Source organism: Cervus canadensis, chromosome 23 (genome assembly GCF_019320065.1).
Source record: "Cervus canadensis isolate Bull #8, Minnesota chromosome 23, ASM1932006v1, whole genome shotgun sequence".
Lineage (NCBI taxonomy): Eukaryota > Metazoa > Chordata > Mammalia > Artiodactyla > Cervidae > Cervus > Cervus canadensis.
Genome location: NC_057408.1, coordinates 5,917,012 through 5,939,821, shown reverse-complemented (window position 1 = coordinate 5,939,821; position 22,810 = coordinate 5,917,012). Strand labels below are relative to the sequence as shown.

At 51.6% G+C, this 22,810-nt stretch overlaps 1 protein-coding gene across 5 annotated transcripts in view; it reads right to left on the bottom strand.

The window, feature by feature from the left end:
* Window positions 1-6,678: 6,678 nt before the first annotated feature.
* The window catches only part of MAPK4 (mitogen-activated protein kinase 4), a 165,719-nt gene continuing 149,587 nt past the window's right edge, over window positions 6,679-22,810 (bottom strand). For all 5 annotated transcript variants that reach the window (XM_043444365.1, XM_043444362.1, XM_043444363.1 and 2 more), the window contains 4 exons: window positions 18,050-18,194; window positions 16,396-16,557; window positions 13,094-13,295; window positions 6,679-9,329 (listed from right to left, as the gene is read on the bottom strand). In XM_043444365.1, the coding sequence (XP_043300300.1) occupies window positions 8,645-9,329; window positions 13,094-13,295; window positions 16,396-16,557; window positions 18,050-18,194 (1,194 nt within the window). In that variant the 3' untranslated portion in view covers window positions 6,679-8,644. The remainder of the gene's footprint in view (window positions 9,330-13,093; window positions 13,296-16,395; window positions 16,558-18,049; window positions 18,195-22,810) is intronic.

The window sequence follows — 22,810 nt, the reverse complement described above, 5'->3', positions numbered from 1 at the left end:
ATTATGAATGAGATAGTCTACATTCTTTTGAAGGAGATACTACGTCTGGGAGATCTGGTGTGTATTTGACCCTTACAGCAGAGTCCCCAACCTTTCTGGCACCAGGGACCGGTTTTGTGGAAGGCAGTTTTTCCGTGGATGGCTGGGGGAGATGGTTTCGGGACGATTCAAGAACATTACATTTATTTCTATTATTATTGCATCAGCTCCAGCTCAGATCATCAAGTATTGGATCCTGGAGACTAGGGACTCCTGACTCACAGCACATGGCAGGTAGGATGAGCTACATTTTAAGGGCTCAGTAGCCACATGTGGCCAGTGTCTACTGAATTGGATAGTGACTGGAAATCATGCAGGAATAGGGCTTGCAGATGGGAGCTTCTCTGGATCGATGTCTGTCTTCTCCCAGGAAATGCAAAGGTGATAGTGCAAAGGAGATAGGAGCAGATATGAGATCCAGGGAGGGGGTCTAGAAAAGAGGGGACTGCAGGTATTTCTGAGAGCAGCTAAAGTGTCCAGTAAACATCTCAGGAAATTAGTTGGAAGGACAGAATGACTAGAGAACTATAAGTTAAGAACACAATAAATAATGCAAGAAGGTTTCCCAGGGTGGCAGGAGTGGGTGAGGGTAATATATGGCTGTATCTACAAGAAAGCCCAATCACTGTGGATTGAAAATTTTGCTTGTATGTTCTCGGAAAAGTCAGATTCTTTGCAATAAAAGGCATAACCTTGAGCGGAAATATGCCACTGGGATCAGCCAAGAGATTGTCAAGCTACAGCAGCTCAGACTGCAACAGTGACAGAAATGAAGCAGAATAAAATAGTGGAGGAATTAGGGACCTTCAAATGAGTCTTTATTCACTGGGATGCATTCAGCATCCACTGGGAGGATTCTAAGTCTTGTAACTGAAGACTGATTGGCTTAATCATAAGGATATTTATTGTTTTCTTAACAAAAAATCTGAAAGTAGGCAATTCTAGGGCTGGTTCAGTAAACTTATGACAGTGTTATGAACTTGGGCTCTTTCTATTCCTCTTTTGCACCTCCACAGTCTGTGTGACCTTTCGTCCTTTGGTTTGTTGCCTCATGATCTTAAGATGGCTGCGGCAGCTCCAGCATTGCATCAAAAAACAGGGAGCAGAGGTAGAAGGTTTTCATCTCATATGTATTGAGAAGTTTCTCAAGAAATACCCTTTTGTATCTCATTGACCAGAACTAGATCACATGGCCATGGATTGCTTCCAGGAAGGTGGGAAAAGCAAAGTTTTCTGCCTCTAGGGACAGAGACAAAGGGAAACGGTGTTGGAAGTGATTGTTGGATAGCCAACCACAGTGAATGCCTCAAGCCCCAAGATAAGGCACCATCCTGCAGAAGGAAGAGCAGTAGATTATGAGCCAGGAGCCAACATCTTGCTATATGACCTTCCTCTGGTCAGCTGACCTCCCTAAACCTACAACTTTATCTCTAGGGTAAGATTCAGTACACGATCTCTTTCTGCCCTAACGCTACTGATTTTATTAAAACTCCTAGAGGGCCTTGAATGAGCTATCCAGTGCTAATGTAATTAATTTAATGAGATCCATTTGGTGAAAAACAGCTGTGGCTCTTTTCCTTCTTATGGTCAGAGGACATTTGTTGGCTGGATAAACTCTCGAGCTCACAGATTTTGATGGAACTTTAATTGTAACAACATCCTAGTGTCCTTGATCCCTTGAAGTTTGTTCCCAATGAGAGTGTCAGAGTGTGCTGTTTAATAGAAGTAAAATGTGGGGCACTTATGTGATTTAAAACTTTTGTATAAGCCTAGTCATGTTTTTTTTTTTTAAACAAAGGAGACAGATGAAGTTAGTTTTAATGTATTTTATTTAATACAATATCAAAAATGTTATGGGGGCTTCCCAGTGGGTAAAGAACCTGCTTACCAATGCAGGAGATATAGAAAATGCAGGTTTGATTCCTGGGTTGGGAAGAGGAGGGCATGGCAACCCTCTCCAGTATTCTTCCCTGGAGAATCCCATGGATAGAGGAGTCTGGTGGGCTACAGTCCATATGGTGGCAAAGAGTTGGATGTGGCTGAGGCGACTGAGCATGCATTCACGCACACACAAAAATATTATGACTTTAACATGTAATCAATATAAATATTTATGAGTGAGATATTTTACATTCTTTGAGGGGGAGGTACTAAGTCTTTGAAATCTGAATGTATTTGGCACTTACAGCACATCTCAGTTCAAACCAACTACATTTTAAGGGTTCAGTGGCCGCCTGCGGCCAGTGGCTAACAGCCTGGACGGTGACTGAAATCACGAGAACGGAGTTTGCAGGTGGGAGCTTCTCTTGCCACTGACCAACCGCTGCCCTGCTCAGGTCAGGGCAGCCTGAGGCAGAAGTCTGGAGGAGATGAAATTAGCCCTGAGGTCCTGCCATAGCTTCCCTCCCACCTGGCATCATTGCTCCCCCATGGTTTCGTGCGTGTGCGCTAAGTTGCTTCAGTCACGTTCAACTCTGTGCACAGACCTTATGGACCATAGGTCGGGCCGCCAGGCTCCTCTGTCCACGGGATTCTCCAGGCAAGAATACTGGAGTGCATTGCTATGCTCTCCTCCAGGGGATCTTCACGACCCAGGAATCAAACCCGCATTTTTCATGGCCACCTGTGTTGGCAGGCAGGTTCTTTAGTACCACCCGGGTTGTGTTCACCCAATTCTGGCCCAGGTGAAGGCTTTATCTAAGTCCCTCCCAGACCCTCTCACCTCATGAAATTCTATGCAGTTTCTTCCCTTTGGGGCAAAGCACTGCTCACAGGAGGCCGCTGTGATGAGCTACCTGTGCCAAAACGTGAATGCATACTGGGGGGACAGGGGTCCCCCACATTCAGGTCAGGGGTGGGGGTTCAGCACGGGGCTTGGACAGGAAGGCAGCTGAGTCAAGGCTCTTCTCAGCTGTGAGAGTCCACTCAAGGGAGATGCACATAAAGGGGTGTTATTCTCAGGTCCTGGAGTAACCCAGGGGGACCAGGGGCCGGAGGTGTCGTCAGGGCCCCGTGAGCGACTGAAACTGGAGAAACCCGACCAGCACAAGGGCAGTTCAGTGTCTCTCTCCCGTTCACCTTCTCTACACCGCTGCTTCATTCCTTTCCATCTGGAACTAAAGACTCTCAGTGAACTTGGTCATCTCACGGTTCTGAGGTTGGTTTGTCCTCAGTTCAAGCCGCAGCAAACTGACAAATGTCTCTGCATCTTAAATCTACATTCCCAGGAGAGAGAACACGGTTGGTCCAGCTTGGGTCGGGTGTGTACCCTGGTCAAGTCGCCAGGACCGGAGTGGGAAGGCTGAGGGCGGAAGGTCACCGTAGCTCCAGCTTGAATGGAGCGGCCTCTCCTGTGAATGGGGGGGAGCCAGAATACACTTCTCAGAGAAGGGAGGTTGTGGGCTGAGCAAATACTTCAAAGGGTGGGGTTTTGCTGTTGATGTTTGTTTTTAACGGAGATGTGGATTTTCTACCTGTTTGATGTAAAGCAATTTAAAAATCCCAGAGAACAAATAAAATTGAAAGTATCATTTAGTAGGTACAGATTTTGAATCTGCCATTTAATAATGTTGTTTCTTTTAATTTACTCACCAAATACATATAAAACACTTTCGACATGTCAAACACTGTATCGTACAAACACTAAGTGCTTTACAGATTTTAACATCTTTAATGTTTGCAATAATTCTATGAGACAGGTATTATAATTATCCCCATTTTACAGATGAGGAAATGGAGGCATAGAAAGATGAACTTGTTCCAGGTCACACAGTGAGTAAGTGATAGCGCTGGAATTCCAGCCCAGGCCATCTGGCTCAATTATTCCTGGCTGAAATCTTTTGTTACGCTGACCTTGGGTGAGTTATTTAACTTCTCTGTCCCTTGGTTCCACACTTGTAAAATGGGTTTGATGACATCTGCCTCCTCAATTGTGGTGAGGATTAAAATGGTTGGTACATGTCAAGCCCTGTGCTCCCACTAGTCAGGGCTCTCCAGAGAAACAGGCTGTTAAGATATGTGTGTGTGTAGGGGGGTGGGCTTGGGGACCCCCAACACAGTCACTTGGCTGAGAGTTCCGTGGTAGGGGGCGATGGTGGAGAGGTAGCTTTTAGGCAAGTGAACAGCAGAAAGCTCATAATGAAAGGGCTGGAAATGGGCCTTGGCATGCCCAACAGGTGGGGAACTTGGAAGGTCTCTTATTTGCACCTCAGAGGGTTTATGTGTTTGCCTCATTTCTCCACTCAAACCATAACACTCTGCTGGGCCGGCCCCCTTTCTGCCGCTTTATCCCCCCAGCGCCTAGTGCAGGGCTCTTTGATGTGGATGGTACCCTGCCCAGACCCCCTTCAGCAGGGAGTCTGCCCACTGTCCCGTGGCTGTGGGTTTGACCACTGAGTGGCTCACAGCTGCTCCTAGAATCTTCTGGTGAATAGGTCCTGCCCCTAACCACCAACCCCCACAGCCTGCAACCAAAGACTGGCTGAGATGAAGGCACAAAAGGCTGTCCTCTCCTCTTCAAGGCGGGGCCAATTCCACGGCGCAATCTGTGCTGCAGAGCTCTCCGTGGGGTCGGGCTGAAGCTGGTTTCTAGCCTGGACTGTGTACTTGCTGAGTACTTGTCCCCAGCCCTCCTCTGTGTCCCATACCCTCTGTCATCTTCAGGTATCTCCTCCATCAATCACTTGCTCAGGAATCCCCATCTTAAGATTCCCGAGAACGAAGCCAGGACAGCAGTGACCGAACTCTGACAGCCACTGGGACCCCCACAACCATATTTTGACACATCTCTGCACAGCTCGCGGTGTCTTTGTGTCTGCAAAGGAATCTGTCAGTCAAAAGCTCTATCTTAGTACTGAGCCCATGATTTAAAGTGGAGAAGATGTTAAGTCTTGCTTTGGTCCAGAGTTCTGGAAGACAGGATGAAACAATAGTTGAATACACGGTTTGGCTCTCAGACACAAACTTGTCATTCACAAGTTTGTTTTCTCCCACAGCAGAGCTTGTTTTCGACAAGCCTGTCAACTAAGCTCGATGGAAGGGACTGGGGTGGGGTAGGTGCTCCAAGGGCCAGTCTGATCCCATGGTAAGCACCTTGAGACTGATCATCACTCTAATGCTGTGAGTAGAGACAAAGCCAATCACTATTCATGAAATGAATGACCCAGAATATAGCTGAGTTGCCCAGCCAAAGCACTGTACTGAGGAGACTGGACCTGCAGGTTCAGTTGTCTGGTGAACTGGGCTCTGTTTCCTGACCACGATTGTTCTTAGAACCCTGCCATATGTCATTCCTGTGGGAATTAGCCACTGGGTGCTAAAAGGTGTCAACGCATAAAGAGTGTTAACATACCTGTTAGTCAAGAACGTGCAGAGCAAGAAAGAGACATCAGTGAAAGCTAAGGAACTTGAACTCTGAATGTTTGGAAGGGTTTTTTAAGATCTTCGTGAAGTTCTTCGTGTAAAAAGCAAAAGTCACGTCTCAAGGGTCAAAGTGGCCCTACGCACAGCTCTTGCAGGGACACCACAGGCCCTGCCAATAGGGTCTGACACAAAGACCCCCATCGGTTTGACACTGAAACTTCTCAACAGTGACAGGGACGACTGATCCCAGAGCTGGATTAGTGGGACTTGTGGCGGGGACACAGATGCTGGGCTTGAGTTGTTTAGGAGATTGAAATGAAAAGCCATGGGTAGCTTAGGTAGCAGTCACCTTAGTACCTCCAGCCTTTCACCTCTGTGTACTGGAGTTTTACCTGCAGCTTCCTGCCCTGTGACTGGTTTTAATTCTTGTAGGCAGTCAAGAGGGGATAGGAGGGGTTGAGAAACCCGGAGTGTATTGCCAACACTAACAGGGGTTCTGAACCCTTTTTGCGTTAAATCCTACTGCTGACACCTGCGAGGGTTGGTGCTTTGCCCAGATCTACTTGGTCCTCGTCTTTCTGCCCTTGCCACTCCAACTTTCACCTGCCAGCACCTGTGTCCTTATGCCTGTGGCCTTTCTGTGGCCACTGGAGCCCGTTCTGCTGCAATGCAGGCCAGGCCAGAGGTGCTGGGAGGTAACGGCCCAAGAATGTGGTCATCCTCCAAGGGTGGGCAGGGTGGCGAGGTGGACGTTCCTAATGGAGCACCCTGCTGGGATCAAGCTGCTTTGCCCACAGTGGCGGCATCACCCTTGTTGGCTTCCTTCCCCTCCCCATCACTTCCCTATCACCTGTGTCTCTTGAGGTCATTTCTCCCGCCCCTTAATTACTTGCATTGACTCTTTGTCTCTGAGTTTGCTTTTGAAGGAAACTAAGCCAGTGCTTCCTCTGACTTTCCTCACTGATAGAGCTCCAAGCTAGGAAGAAGCTGTGGGACCAAGAACCAACCTTGGTCAGAAGATTTAGATTTGACTCCAAGAGATGGTTTGAAATATACAAGATGGACACTGGGCCTGACCCCAGTGATTGCAGAATGTCTTCCCTTTTTTACCAATCTCTGTAGATTCTCTCCTCACCTCCCCTTCAACTTGCAACCCCTCAAAACACCTTGCCTTCATAGGTCCAGGGAGAATCCAGCCACATTCCAATGACTCAACTGCTGTTAAAGACAGCAGATAACGTGTAAATGAATGAGAATGAGCAAACGAACAAATGAATCTATGTTCCAATAAAACTTTATTTGGCCCATCCCGATCAAGTTTAATAATGTTTAATAGATATTTTTAAAACATGAGTAATAGCAATTCCTCTGTAATAACAATTATATATGAACTCCTTGTCAAGATCAGCAGCTTGTTCCTTTACCAAAAAAGTAAAGCCGCCCTCTGAGGACAAATGGCACATGAGAGCGGTGTACGTTTCCTTTTCTTAAAAAAAAAAAGAAAAACAACAAAGAAACCCCAACACTTCATATTTACATATTTCCCAGGTAAAAATTGGTCACTATGGTTAATTGTTTTTAAATATAAGTTTCTAATGTGTTGCAGGTTTCAAGGTACAGATCCTAGTTAGCTGATTAGATTTAAGGTGCTGTTGAGGTGAGGGTGAACGCAGCCTATGATCAACACTGGGGGATCCTCTGTTTACAGACCGGCTACTGTGGGCATCTCTGGGGGGAGCTGAATGCCAGTGGTGGAAACGGAAGAGCGTTTGCCGAGGACCGGGCTCCATGCCTCTGCAGAGGGCCTGCCATGCTACACGCTGTCCCCTGAGGCTCTGTGAACAAGTGCACCTCTGGTGTGGCGTGCCCCAAATTCATCCTGGCCTAAGCTAGGGAGGACATGGTGGTCTCCAGTCCTTTCTTTTGCCGTGGGGTCCTCATGCTGGTACCTGACCCCTGAGGGCCCTCGATGTCGGCACCCCACTTTGCAGACCTTCCTGCCTTTCTGGATTCCTTGTCCCCAAGGCCCCTTGCTCTCCAGTGCATTTCTTCAGGGCCTGCTGTTTGCTGGGGCCAAATGGATGGTCAAAGTCAAGGGCAGAATTAACAAAGGTCGATGGGTCCTGTGTGAGAGCCGCTCTCCCAGCATATCCACTCTGTTCCAGGCACTTCACTGCTTTCCTCCAAAGGGGCAATTTGGGCTTAGAGCAGAAGCTCGCAAGGTTTGGAGCGGGGCTGTGTGTACGAGGGGTGCGGGGCAGGCTGCAGGGGTTCTTGGAATTGCTGTCTTTAGACTCACCAGTGTACGGCATTCCCTGGGGAACAAGAGCTGTGTCACTGTGTCTGCGCGTGTGTCAGCAAAGTGCATAGGAAGTTCTGGAAAAGCTGTGTGCACAGGCCTGGGAGGATGGGTGGTTTTACCCACAGATCCCGAACTGGTCTGATCTGAAACCGAGAGTTCAGATCACACCGGGGTGAGGCAAGTGGGAATATTCAGTACTTGAGGAGCCAGGAAAAAAAAAAAAAAACAAAACACTTGGTGACAAGGGGAAAGAACTGGCTCAATGTCCAATTTCAGAATTCACAGGACACGGCTTTGAGTAAAAGCACATGGAATGGATAAGCTGGCAATGGACAGGGAAGAAATGTCTTGAACCAAGTTCTCTGAGAAAAAGGCCAGAGTGACCCCAGTAGAGGAAGACATTGTTTAGTGGACAGACACTGGCCTGGGAGCCAGGAGACTGGGATTCAAGGCTTGCCCTGACACAGACTAGGCCCTGATCTTATCAGCAGGTCACCTGGCTTCTCTGGACCTCCCTGTGTTTCTCATCTGTCAGCTGAGGATGTTGTCCAGAGGGTGCCAACCCTCTCTGCCAGGTTCCTCTCCACCCAGCCACCCAGGTGGGGCCTCTGACTGCTAAGACCTTTCTGCCCTGCACACCACCAATGGTAAAAACACAAGGGCCTCTTCTTTGCTGGGAAAGTGATCAACCCACCCCCCACCCCCAACCCCCAAACTAGGCTCCTGTTCAAACACGCTCCCAGAGGTTAAAGGCTAGTAATTAAGGCAGTTTAAGAAATGGACATTCCTCTCGCTCCTCGGATCCTTCCTGTTCCGCTAACCCCAGGGCAGCAGAGAGGGGGCGGAAGGGCTGGTGGAGGTGCCGGGGGGCGGTCCCCTCCGGCCGGGTCCGGCTTTCCCCGGATGGTTTCCAGGGGGTCGGCCTGGAGCGCCCCTCCGCCCTCACCACCTTTCTTTGGAGAAGGCCTCCGTCTGCACGAGGTCGCCGGGGTGCTCGGAGATGCACGCGCCGTTGAGGTCGCCCAGTTTATTGTCCGGCAGATCCTCGGGCTTGGTGCAGAGCTTCAGGGCGCGGGAGATGAACACGTCCAGGTCGAACTGCGGGCTGGCGCCCCCGTCGATGGGGGCCGGGCGGCCGGGTGGGGACAGGCGGCGTTCGGGGCCGTCGGGGGGCGGGCTGGCGCCGCGCTCGGGGCCGCCCTGCGTGCTCTTGACCCACTGCGCGATCTCCAGGAAGAGGCTGGCCGGCTCGTCGTCGCGCGGCCCGGCGTCCGCGGCCACCGCGGGCGCGCCGGCCGCCTGCTTCCAGTGCGACAGGTCCAAGATGAGCTTGGGCTCGGAGTAGTGGTGCGGTTTGCTGTCGCGCCACAGCAGCTTGTCCAGGTACGACGGCGAGCCCACCTTGTAGTCGCAGGAGCGCCCGTAGTCGGCCTCGAAGGCGCGCTCCATGGACGAGTGCGACTGCTCCAGGAAGCGCTCCGAGCTGCTCTGCGAGTCCTTGCGCGGGTCCACCTGCACGTCCTCGGCCAGCGGCGCCGACCCCGCGCGCGGGTCGCGCTGCCCCTCGCTGGCGTCCTGGCATCGGTCGGGCCGCCACTCCAGGTCCGACGACAGGCTCACGGGGTACCTGCAGGGTAAGACGGGACGCCCATTGGACAACAACCCCCCCCCCCCCCCAACAGCCCCGCCACCTCCCCGCCCCGCCAGCCGCCAGCCGGGGTGGCTTTGCGGAGGGAGCCAACCCCCCTCATCCCTGTCTGCCCCCACAGGCAGGCTTTCCATTCCTTCCCAGTCCCCCCAGTTCTTGCTGTCCCCCACCTCCAAGGTGAGAGGGACAGGGACAAAGGAACAGTAACCGTGAGCCCCCCAGAGCGCAGGTGGAGGGACTGATTGTATCCTCTTGTATTCATTCAAGGGGCTTCTCTCCTAGCTCAATTGGTAAAAAATCCGCCTGCAACTCAGGAGAGCCCGGTTTGATCCCTGGGTTGGGAAGATCCGCTGGAGAAGGGATAGGCTACCCACTCCAGTATTCTTGGGCTTCCCTTGTGGCTCAGCTGGTAAAGAATCCGCCCACAATGCGGGAGACCTGGGTTAGATCCCTGGGTTGGGAAGATCCCCTGGAGAAGGGATAAGGCTATCCACTCAGTATTCTGGCCTGGAGAATTCGATGGAATTCATTCAATGTGTGTGCGTGCTAAGTCACTTCACTCATGTCCCACTGTTTGTGACCCTATGGACTGTAGCCCGCCAGGTTCCTCTGTCCATGGGATTCTCCAGGCAAGAATACTGGAGTGGGTTGCCATGCCCTCCTCCAGGGGCTCTTCTGGACCCAGGGATCAAACCTGCATTGGCAGGCCCTTTACCACTAGGGCCTCTTTGGAAGCCCATTCATTCAATACCCTACAAATATTTCTTGAGCACCTCCTCTGTGCCAGGTGCTGTACTGGGCATTACCGGACACAGCAGGGAACAAAATCCTTGTCTCCTTGGAACACATTTTCTAGTGGATCCACCTATGCAGTGCTCCTCACACTGTGATGTCCACACAAATCACCTGGGGAACCTTGTTAGAATGTAGATCTTGATCCAGTAGATGAGGCAGGGTCTGAGAATCTGCATGTCTAACAGGTTCCCAGGTGATGCTGATGCTACTGGTCCGCGGCCCACACTTTGAGTAGCAGGGCTCTGATGAGTGCTTCACCGCCTTGGCTCAGATTAGAATTGTGTGTGTGTGTGTGTGCTTCACCGCCTTGGCTCAGATTAGAATTGTGTATGTGTGTGTGTGTGTGTGTGTATGTGTGGTGGGGAACTGAAAATAAAGTTCCATGCCCGCCCCGCGCCTCCAATGCTGATTCAGGATGTCTAGGGAAAGGCCCTGCAGCTTTGTGTTCATCAGACCTTTCCAGGTGTTTCTAAGCTCCAATCAGGGCTAAGAACCCTGTCTTGGTGGTTCTGGTTGGAGGCTCTGCAGCACTGTGTGAGATGTGAGCAGGCGGGGCGTACCAAAGGATTACAGGCACCCTCAAGAGAGGCCAAGGATCCTTGGAATTCTGCTCCCTGTCGGCTGTCCTGGGGCCTTGGAGAGCAGTCACCCAGTAAAGGGCAGGGGAGCAGGTGGGCAGGCCCTCAGCTTGGGCTGAGCCCTCCGTGTGTCAGGTGTTCTATGCGGAATTTAGGGGGCAGGGAGGCAGGGAGCACAGAGGAAGCCTCTTGGAACAGGAGGCCGAGTGCTCACACGGGAAGAACCAAGGGCAGGCAGGTTCGCTGTGTAGCTGGGCGGGCAGGCAGCTGCGGCCCAGGCCTTGTGGTTTGTGAAGCACAGGAAGGTGCCAGCTCTGCCCATTGATGACATGAGGGCAGGAGCCACTCCTCGAGGTGAACGCTGCCTCCTCCCAGGAGGGTCCTTGAAACGGCAGAGATTTCTAGGAGGAAGAACTTGTGAAGAGCATCACTTCTGGACACTCTAATGGTTCTGTTAGAAAGAAAGTTCTATTAGTTTGAGGTTTCAGAATCCCCCGAAACCAGGACCAGTATCTTGGTAAGGGTTAGGCCTGGACCCTGGACAGAGTGTGAGTATGTGCAGATGGCACGCCTGAGGATTCAGGGCTTCAGTGAACCGTGAGTGCTCCAGCTGCGTAACTCACTGAACTGTCTTGCCAGTTTCTACACTGGCTGGACTGGGTGGGCATAATTCAAAAAGGAAAAGCTCATATTCATTCCATTCTTCTGCAGCTCTGTGATAGCATTTAATAACACCCCAATGAGATGTCTTCCACTTTTGGCTCCTACATGCTAAGGGCCAAATGTATTGGGTTGACCAAAAAATTCATTCAGGCTTTTCCACAAGATGGTATGGAAAGCCCTAACAAACTTTTCGGCCAACCCGATAAGTTGTCTGCAGTCTCCAGAGCAACCCCGTGGAGTGTTGTCACTTGCTCCATAGGTGAGGACACATGCGTTCAGAAGTCAACAGCTTGCCCAGAGCAGCAGGGCCTGTGGGCAGGGCTTGTCACTGCCTTTGTCATCCGCCTTCGTCATGCAGGTGTGATGGGAAAAGTCAGACCAGAGGAGCCCCAGGTTTAGAAGTGGTCAGAGTGGATGGGCAGGGGCCAAAGAAACCCTGCTACAGTTTTCCTGGCACCAGCCTCAGGCCATAGCCGTGATGAGCATAGGATGAACCCTGCTACGTCAATGCTCTGTGCCCCTAGATGCTGTGGAGTGGAGGGGGCAGGGCTGCAGGGACCACAGTCAAGGGCAGGCCTAGCATGGGAGCAGCAGCAGAGAGGGTCTTCATTAATCTCTATTTGCTGGCAACTCTTGATAACAACTATCGACAACAACAAGCCTGTCCCAAAATAGCAACGTGGCCCTGACCCTCCCTCGGAGCCTCCTTAATTTGAAACCACCATCTGTCAAATGACCGAAAAGGAGACACTGCTCATCTGTCACTTCTGTAACCAGCTGTCGCCTTCTCACAGCAGCAGGGCTCCCACCTCGGCCCCCTCGGAGTCCTAGCTGCTAAGCCCTCGAGTTCTGTTTCTAAACGGAGCAGCCACGATCGCTCCCCTCCCAGAATTAGCAGGTGGTGATGCCTAAACGTCCAGCTGCCTGATCTAGAACATCAGAACGGGAAGGGCCCTGAGAGATCACTGTGTGCTTATGTGGAGTTTGTAAAAAAAAAAAAAAAAAACAACAGCAGCAACAAAAAAATGTATCTTCTCCCCAGCTCTGATTCATTGGTAGTGACTCTGGGCACACTGGGTTGAGAAGGATTCTGAGGCCCGGCCCAGTTTAGGAGAGAAGAGTTCTGTGAGTGTTAGCGGTGTCTGACATGAGACAGGGGACTGCCCTTCGTGGCCAAGTTGTTAGCCGTGTAACACGATACCAATCTCTAACCTCTCTGAGCGGTGGCTTCCTCATGTATCAGTGGGCAATAATGATAATGGTGCCTCCTTTACTGGCTTCTCAGGAGACGCAAAGGATGTGAATAGCAGGAAGGTGTTGTGTGATGGTGAATTGCATCTTATTTTCTTGCATTGCTGCACTTTGCTTTTCTGGGGCAAATTCCCAGCCTGCAAGACGTGAGCTCCGGCCGTGGGTGCGCGTTAAATGCTTGCCCGACTCTGTGTTGAACCCCGGGTGTGTGGTGCATCTGGGCTGGGGAGGGAGGGGGCGGTGGCTGGGTGGTACAGAGGCAGGCCCCTGGCTGCACACGCGGGACACGGCTGTTCATCTACAGCGAGTATCTAGAGGCAAGGGGAGAAGGGCGGGAAGCCAAGCTGGGGAAAGCGCCCCATGGACTTTAGAACTCGAGAGACAGAAGGCGAGGTCAGGGAGGATCGGAGGCAGATGGAAATGGGAGGATGGGGTCGTGGGCCCCTGGAGCCGCACCTGTCCCAGTTGGAGAGCTGGCTCTGGCTGGCGGCCATCAGCAGGATGTCGTCAATCTCATCCTCGATGCGGAAGGGGTGCTGCGAGGTGGGCTCATCCTCGGGGCAAGAGTAGGGGCTCATGTAGGGGTGCTGCAGCCCCATCTCGGCGGTCAGGCGATCCATGGGGTTAAAGGTCAGGATCTTCTCCAGAAAGTCGATGGCTGTGGGGAGCAGAGCAGGGCGGGATGGTCACTGGTGCCCTTGCCACGCTGAGAATGAGACCCCTCAGCGAGGGGATGCCCCCGAGTGTCTGTACTTTTCCGTTTGTGAAGGGGCTTCTTACCCGTTCCCTTTCTCATGACCCTCACCACAGTCTGGGGACAAATTCAGAGCAGATGCTGCTTTCTGACTCCACAAATGAACTAACGGAGGGGTTACCCTGGTGGCTCAGCTGGTGAAGAATCCACCTGCAGTGCAGGAGACCCCGGTTTGATCCCTGGGTTGGGAAGATCCCCTGGAGAAGGGATAGGCTACCCACTCCAGTATTCTGGCCTGGAGAATTCCATGGACCATATAGTCTATGGCATCACAAAGAGTCGGGCATGACTGAGTGACTTTTACTTTCACTTTCAGAGGGGTTACGGTCTTCTCCCAGGTGGCACTTGTGGTAAAGAATCTGCCTGCCCCAATGCAAGAGACGCAAAAGATGTGGGCTCGATCTCTGGGTCAGGAAAATCCCCTGGAGCACGAAATGGCAACCCACTCCAGTATTCTTGCCTGGAAAATTCCATGGGCAAGAGGAGCCTGGCGGGCTACAGTCCATGGGGTCGCAAAGAGTCAGACATGACTGAGTGCCCACATATGTACAATACATACAGAGGGATAGAAATGACTTGTAAGATAAGGTCACCGTTGGTTATGGGAGGTCAGGGCTAGAACTTTGCCTTTGGCTGGATTTCTGCAGAGACAAGGAATGGGGTGGAGGCACTTTATGTGGCAGTGACCCCAGGAAGCACCCCCCCAGGAAGGTGGGGGGTGGGGGAGAAGCCCGCCGAGGACGTGCCAGTAAGCAGTTCCTGCTGAAGGCACCTGGGGCTCTGTTCCACCGGGTCCTCCGGGTGACAGCGTGGGACGCGCCTCAGAGGTGGTCCCACCTGGAGGGGGGAAGTGGGGCATCTCCACCCCCACCATCAGGTGTCGTGGGTTGAGTGCAGCTGTGGGGGGAGCTGGTGGAGGACCCTCCTCCTGTAGGACCCAGCAGTAGAAAGCCCGAGTGAGAGCAGTCACCGTGGAGGAGGGCGGGCGGACAGAGCCTGCCAGCCCGGGGCTCCTGGGTCGAGAGCTCTTCTCCCACATGTTGCCCCTGGAGGTTTGACAGATCAAGGCCATCTTCTTCAAAACCTCCTGCAGGTCTGCTCTCTTCCCCCCACCACCACCCCCAGGTTTCAGCTGGAAGTTGGTGCCTGGGGGAGCCTTGGAAGCTCTGATTGAAGATGGCAGATGGCCTGTGTCCCAGGCAGGGGCCCCCTCGTCTGGACTTGAGTCGATCTGTGACTACATTGCTAGTGGGCAGGCCACGGAGATTTCCCGTCTATCGGCTACAGCACCAGCTTCCCCTTAACTCATAACCGCCACCCTCACTCCCCAGCTCGTTCTCCTGCAAGTTCAACCTCCCACACGTTTTTGGGTTTTTTTGGTGTTTCTGATATAGTGTAGCTCTCATCCCCTCCCCAAATACCTAGAGCTCTCGCTGGCCCCTTAGGGTGTGTTCCTTCCTCTGCTCATCTCTGACAGGTATCCGTCTTTGCAGGTAGGCCATCTATCATGTCTCTGGTTTCTCTGAGATGGGCCCACCATGTTCAGAGGGGCTGCTGTGTGTAGTGGTTTGGGAAGGGGCATGGATGACTCGTCCCTGATCCAGAATTCCTAAGAATTCTGAACCTCCTGTCACATGGCAGGATTTCTACAGAGGCCCAAGAATCAAAGAATATGTGGATGGGCTTAGACTTAATTAGTGGGGAATCAAATTGCCTCTCTCCCTTAATGATGGGAAAGCTGAGACAGTTTATTGATTGAAAGGGGATCATGGCTAAAGACACTGTTAGTCCAAGTTCTTGGTTTCTTGATGGGGAGGAGCGTGGCAGAGACGGTAGCCTGTACCCATGCCTATTCTCCTCTTTCATAGTCATGGACGTGGACACACAGTGGCTTTGGGATCAGTTTCTATCTCACAGCCTCACTGCAGCGAGGTGGGCCCAGGTGACTTAAGTTCTGGCCAGCAGGACATGAATGGAAGTGAAGTGTCCAAATCCTGGCTCATGACATTAGAGGCAAGGGGCTGCCCTCCTCCCCCACCTTCCTCAAAGGGGTAAGGGCAACCCCCTAAGGTGGTAGAGATATAAGACAGAAGGGGCCTTGGACCCCTGGATGACTATAGACCAGGTCTACCTCAGTGCCCCTGGACTGTCTACTTTAGATTCTTATGTGAGAGAAATAAACTTCTTTTTTTTTCTTAAATAAGAAATAAATGTCATTTAAGTTGTTGAGAATCTGGGTTTCTCTTACAATTGGCCAAACCTGTATCCTATCTGATATAGGAATTTCCTCAAGCAGAGGATGAGATGGTCAGATAGCATCACTGACTCACTGGACATGAATCTGAGTAAACTCTGGGGGCCAGTGGAGGACAGAGAAGCCTGATACTGCAGTCCAGGGGGTTGCAAAGAGTCAGACACGACTTAGCGACTGAATAACAACAAGGAAGACTCTAGCAGATATGAGACTGTGATATTCTAACATCTCAGATAATGGAGAAAATATCCTATGCCAAGGACTGTACAAATTCTGTTTTACTTGTCACAATGACCCTATGTGTCATGTGTTATTATACCCATTTTACAGTTAGGGAAACAGATTCAGAGAAGTTAAGAAACTTGCCCAAAGCTAAACAGCTAGTCACTGGTGGAACTGGGAGCTGAGCCTGGGTCAGGCTTTGAAGCTGGTGAAACCGTACCATGCCTTCCAGAGGGAAAAAAGTAAAGGGAGGTTGGGGAGAGGGAGGGAGGCAAGTGAGAAGGAAGGAAAAGGAAGCAAAATCAGGGTTGAGTATGGAGGACCAGCAGTGGACTGCCTTGAGGGTGGCCTGATGGCTGAACTCGGTCTAGAAGCAGCGAGGACAAAGGCCCGCTACCAGGGATCCCCCGCTTCTGTGTCTAGGGACTCTGGTCCTCTTGGAGGAGACTGCCTGCTCTCGGGCCCCAGGGTGAAGCCACGGCGCAGGGCGCAGCCTCCGGACGCGGCCGGACAGTCAGGCGGCGGTACCTTCGCTGTTCACTTCCGGGAGCAGCTTGCGCAGCGGCCGCTTCACCTCCCAGGTGCTGCTGACGAAGGAAGGCATCACCTTGAGCAGCTCGTCCTTGTCCTCCTCCCGGATCACGGGGACGGTCTCCAGGATGAGCTGCATTTGCTCCAGCTCATGAGCCCCTGGGGAGGCAAGCGCCAGATGGTTACGCCTGCCGCCCACGCGGCTGGTGGGTATGGAAACCCCAGCGCCTAGGAGCCTAGGACAGTGGGAGCCCGGGGACCTGGGTTCATTCTGCTGCTAACTGCTGGGTGACGGTGGGCAGGTTGCTTGCCATCTCTGGGGCTTGGTCAGATGCAGAAAGAAGAAGGGGTAGTCTCTGGGGCCCCATCCTTTCTCTTAGCATTCTGTACCTCCGGAATGGTACAGCCTCGTACAGCCTCAGTCAGCCCGCGCTAAAATGATGGGAGCAGCCCGACCCGGGGCTTTCCAAGCGTTCCTTCCTATGCACCTCTGTGCATGCCCTTTACCAGGCTGGGGGAGGAAACGATTTTAAGCCTAGAAATGAGTCTTACCTTTTGGATTCCCATTAGGAGGGGAAAAAAAAATCAGGAATAGCAAATTAAGTTTGGGACATGTTATGAGCGCTCCTCCTGGCAGGGGGAGGAAGACGGGGTGCGCCAGGTCTGTGGGACAGAACGGAATGGCTCATTCAAGCACTCATTCACTTACTCATCCGTTCATTCAACATATATTTATGGGGTGTCCTCTCCCTGCCAAGGATCATGCTAGATGCTGGGAATGAATAGCATCTTCATCCATAAGAAGCTTCAGGCTTTCTGCTTCTCGGAAACTCAAGTCCTCTTTCACACCCAGGCCATCGCTGACACTGTTTCAGAGCTTTGATGCTGCTGGGATGGGTCAGGTCTGAATCTTTGCTGCCCTCTCTGGCCTCTGGGCCATTCCATTCCTTTTGTTTTCCCTTTTTGCACGAGTAGCCTTGCCATTCACCTCTACTGGGTTAAATCCAACCAAGCCTGGTCTTCCTTCCTGACTCATCCAGCTGCACAGAGCATCCTCCCCCCATCCCCACCAACCACCGATTTCTGTGGGGTCCCAGTCTTCCAGAAGCTGGAGGCCAAGGGCAGGGCTCTCCCGTGTTCCCCCGACGATGCCGTGTGTGGCACTAGGCACGTGTGAATGCTGACCCAGAAAGTGCCAAAGCGTCAGTGTCTGCTCCGAAGGAGTCACTTGGCTTCTCCCTGCAGTGGACTCAGGTAGGGTCAGTTTCAGGGACTCTGGGAGCCTGGTGTGGTCCCCTCTCTAAATGAGCACTCCGGATCGACCTCTCACAGTGGCAGGGAGAGGGGAGAAAGGAGCTGAAAAAGTAGGATGGGTGTTTTCATGGGTCAATCTCAAGGTGTTTGAAGAGACATGATTTCTTGATTTTGGAAGTTTAGTGCTCAAGAAGTTTTTTTTTTTTTTTTTTTAGCCTTTGTAGTATTTTGCCTGAAATAGTTGATAACAAGTTGCCTCCAAGTAGTGCCGTCAAAGTCAGAGGCAACCTCAAAGAGGAGGATAGCAGGTTTTGTGATTAGTATGTTCCCCACCCCCACCCCCCTCCTTTATTGAGCTGCAGCAGAGGGGCAGGAGGGTGGCCAGGTAGCAGCTTACCAGCAAAGAGCATCCTGCCCGTGAGCATCTCAGCCAGGATGCAGCCGGCGGCCCACATGTCGATGGCTTTGGTGTAGTTGTTAGGGGAGAGGAGTAGGCGCGGTGAGCGGTACCACTTCGTTACCAGCCCTTCTGACAGGTAACCCTGGAAGACAAAACCCCGGCTTCCAATGGTCAGTCATTTGTAGACACCCTCCCTCCCAGAGGGCTTCCCTGCTGGCTCAGCTGGTAAAGAATCTGCCTGCGATGCGGGAGACCTGGGTTCCATCCCTGGGTTGGGAAGATCCCCTGGAGAAGGGAGAGGCCACCCACTCCAGTATTCTGGCCTGGAGAAGTCCATGGACTGTATAGTCCATGGGGTCGCAGAGTCGGACATGACTGAGCAACTTTCACTCCCTCCTACACCTCTCTTCCTGTCCCTTCTCAGGGAGAAAAGACCCCTTTCACTCTCCATCCTTTCCTGTTGATCATCTGTATAGAGGGGTTCAAGCAGGTTTGAGGGGTCAAAGACTTTGGAGGGGGAATCTTATGAGGCCCTGGAGTTCTGTTCTGTGGAATGGGACAGGATGCCACTATTTAAGGAGCAACGCTTTCCCAGCCCATCTTGATGTAACAACACGTAACACTCTACCCTCATCTAGTAAGAAGATGGATAAACAGGAGCCGTACTCGGGTTCATTATCATCATCAACAGAGTAATGATGGGAAACTGGAATTTCATTTATTCAGCGGGCTGAATCTCAGAAATAGCTGGAAAATGGAAATCAAGCCGGTTGCTTTGGCGCTGATGATTAATTCTGCTACAATGCCAGACACCAATCTCCTGCAGGGAATGGACGAAGCCAGATTCATCATGGGTGTGGGTGAAGGGCTTGGGGGAGCAGCCCTAAAAAGGCAGTCTTGGACACAGCTTTGGTTGGCCCAGAGGGTTCTGGGAGTTCTACAGAGTATGGGGTGGATGTTCTAGCTGATTTCAGACACTGCTCAGTGTGTGGCCTGGGGGGGAAGCCCTTCCTGTGGGAAATAATGACGTCATAGGTGCTTTAGGGAAATATAGCCAGGCCATGTGGAAATTGTTCTCTCTGTAATTCAGAAAGCATGTGCAACAGTGAAATCTGCAAAATGTCTATTTGCATTACCTGGAACAGTTTAAAGTGAAAAAACAGACCTATTTGGTGGTCAAGGTCAGACAGTGAGCACCAGGGGTATCCAGTCAGGGAGTCTAGGGAACACTTTGTAATTTGCTGTTGTAATTTCCAATTTGGCATCTAATTTTCCTTTTTTGCTGAAGTAGAAAGTATCACAGACCCAGGTTAAAACAGAGGTAAAAGTTAGGAAGCTCAAGTACCCAGGAGCTTTTAATCAATTAATCTGAACTCTCTTCACTTGTTGAGCAGATTTATTGTGTTTAAAACCCGAGGGCCCTCAGTTACGGCAGTTTTCTCTCCTCTGTGACACGTGGTTCTTCAGAGTGGGACCTCAAACTGGCGGAAGAAAGGAAGAAAAGACTAGAGCACCCCCATTCCCCAGCCTCGAGGCTCCCAAATGAGTTCTTTGTAATTTTTAAAACGTGCCCCCTTAAAAAAATAAATAAATAAAAAGTAAATAAAAATAAAAAAATTAAGAATACGTGCCCCCTTTCTCTGTCCTTTAGGCCTTTGCATATGTTACCTTCCAGGGATGGGTGTCTTCACACCCACTGTCCTTCCTGGCTAACTCGCTGAGGCCTGCTTCCTCTCCAGAAGCTTCCCAGCTCCCTGGGATGAGGTTGAACGCCCCCTCCCAGGAGCTCCACCATCCTGTTTTGTCACTGTTTCTTTACTTCTCTGGGGCTTCCCTGGTGGCTCAGCGGTAAAAGACTCTGCCTGTAATTCAGGGGATGTGGGTTTGTTTTTTGGGTAGGGAAGATCTCTTGGAGAAGGAAGTGGCAACCCACTCCAGTATTCTTGCCTGGAAAATCCCACGGACAGAGGAACCTGGTGGGCTGCAGCCCCTGGGGTGGCAAAGAGTGGGACACGACTGAGCACTTTACTTCTCTGCAGTTGCCGTCCCACCTGCCTCACCCAGCCAACCCCCCGGACCACTGGACGATTCCCCGTTATGGGCAGAGGCTGTATCTTGTTTCACAGCCGTTTCTGCCTTGCTCGATTCTGTCCCAGGTCTGCCTCCTAGGAAATGTCCAATGAACACTGTCGAGTGGATGGACGGATGAATGAGTAAGGAAAGTCTCGCATGGTCTGAGTCCTTTCAAAATGGGGCACCTTCTGCAGGAACCACTGATCCCTTTCTTTAACAGACCTGATTTTACAAGGAGATCCAATTCCCACTTTCAGCAGTGGGTGAGAAGTTTACAAAAGTTGATGGCTTTTGCCTTACGCTTTGCCTTGTTCCAGAAAGGATTGGCAAGTGTAATTTTTTTTAAAGCCAGGTTTATTGATGTATAATTTATAAACAGTAAAATTCACTTTTTAGTGTATAGTTCCATGAGTTTTGATTGTAACCACCTTCACAATCAAGATGTATAACAATTCTATTATCTCACACAATTCTCTCCTGCCCGCTTTGGGTCACCCCCCAGCCCCAGTTCCTTAGAAACCACTCTTTTCCATCCCTTTAGTTTTGCCTTGTACAAAATGCATATAAATGGAATCACAGTGTGTGGCCTTTTGAGTTGAAATTCCTTTGCTTAGCCTAATGCATCTGGACTCATCCCTGTGGTTTCAGTGGTTGGAGAGTAGTTTGTGAGGAGTTTAAGTCTGAGTCTCAAAATGAGAGACAAGCCCAACTGTAGGTGCGCACATCTGGGCAGGTGGGTTATAAATAAAGAATGGTCCAATGTTATTCTCCAGCCAGAGGGTACAAGTGTCAGAGGAAGGCTAAAGCAGAGTGCTCACTGGGGAGGGTACTGAGGGGAGTTTACTCTGATGAGCAGGCTGTTATGGAATTCCCTGTAATTAACACCTGTCTATTTGCAGAATCTGGGACTGAAGTGGATGCAGGGGGCTTCCTTCTGAAGCACCTGCCCTGAACGTAAAAGATGTTTGCAGAGGCAAGGCTGCCCCTGATGTGTTTCAGGAGCCATAGGACGGAGGTGAAGAATCTGCCTGCAGTGAAGGAGATGTGGGTTTGATCCCTGGATCAGGAAGATGCCCTGGAGAAGGGAATGGCTACCCACTCCAGTATTTCTGCCTAGGAAGTCCCATGGAGAGAGGAGCCTGGCGGGCTACAGTCCATGGGGTGGCAAAGAGTTGGACATGACTGAGCGACTAACTCACTCTCTTTCGGTGGCTTCTGCCAGGCTCTGGCACAAAAGGAGCCTTGGGGAAGGAGGGATGGGGACAGATGGGTGCGGCTGTTTCCGGGTCAGGGCAGACAAAGTGGGGGGGGGGTGCTGGGGAGGGAGGGGAGGTGGGTAGGATGGGGATTTCTGTGGAAGGTCCCGGGGAGGCCTGTGCCTCTAGTAGGGCTCCTGCAGACTCCACTAGAGGGAGGGCGTTTGTGGAGCCCTGGTGGCGGCTGTAGGAAGCCTGGAGAGGCTTGCACTCGGGTGCTCTCTGGGTAGCCAGGGGTTAACAGGTTCAGGAAGGCCCCGGTGCACCAGGCTTCCCTGGAAGGGGGTAGGAATGCACACATGGATCCTGTGTGATCTCGAAGAAACCTGGGTCAAGGGAAAGAGGAGTCAGGCTACGGAGAAGTAAGAACTTTTGAGCTTGAGGGGGTCAACAGGGCTGTGGCACGGATGCTGAGATTTTGTGGAGGCGCAAGTTCTCAGAAGAGCTCCTGGCGGATGTGCTGTGGAAATCAAAGGCACGTCACCCAAGGAATGGGAAAGACAGGGTGCTTAGAGCCTGGGGAACATTGCAGAGGGCATGAGAGCTGCCTCCGGACATACACAGGGCTGTCATACGGATGGGGAGTTAAGCTTGTTCTCTGAGGCTCTAGGGACAGACGTGAGCCATGGCATGAGGCAGAAATCCAGGCAGTATAATAATAGCTCACGCTTACTGAGATACTTGAACTGCTCTCATGCTTCCTAGAGATTAACTCTTTTAATCCCTGCGACAACCCCATGAGTTAGGGACTCTCATGACAGTCATTTGACAGGGAGGAATCGGAGGCACAGAGCGGGTAAGCAACCCATCCATGGTCACCCAGGCTGCAAGCAGCACAGCTGGGATGCAACGCCAGTTTGGGACGATGTAGTCCCTGTGATCTGAATAGATGGCTGAACTGCCTTTCTAAGAAAGAGAGCCCTCGAATCCACCAGGCTGTCCCAGGGTGGGGCTGGGCTCCTAGGCAGACAGGGGTGGACAAGCTGATGGGAGATGAGCCAGCAGCACCCTCCAGGCCGCAGATCCTCAGACACTGGCTCACACTTGAATTCTTGGGGACCTGGGCTAAACACGTGCAGATTCCATTTCATCAGGCCAACAAGGTGGTGCTGATGCTGCAGGTTGGGGGACCGCATTTGGACCAGCAAAACCCTGGATGATCTTTAATATCCTGCCCTGCCCAAGGGATTGATGCCTTGCTCACAGACCAGGCAGATTTCTCTAACTGAGCAGCAGACTGACCTGTAATAGGGGTTAATTCTTTGTGTTACAAGCACTCATCAAAAGATCATTTAGAAAAACACCACCTTCTCAGAGGCCCAGTTTAAGCAGAAATACACGGCCTCCCTCTCAACAGCCTCCTTCCTCCGAAGGTATAATTCTTATTTGTGCCAATATCCATATCAGGCATGTTAGAAGCCTTTTAAAA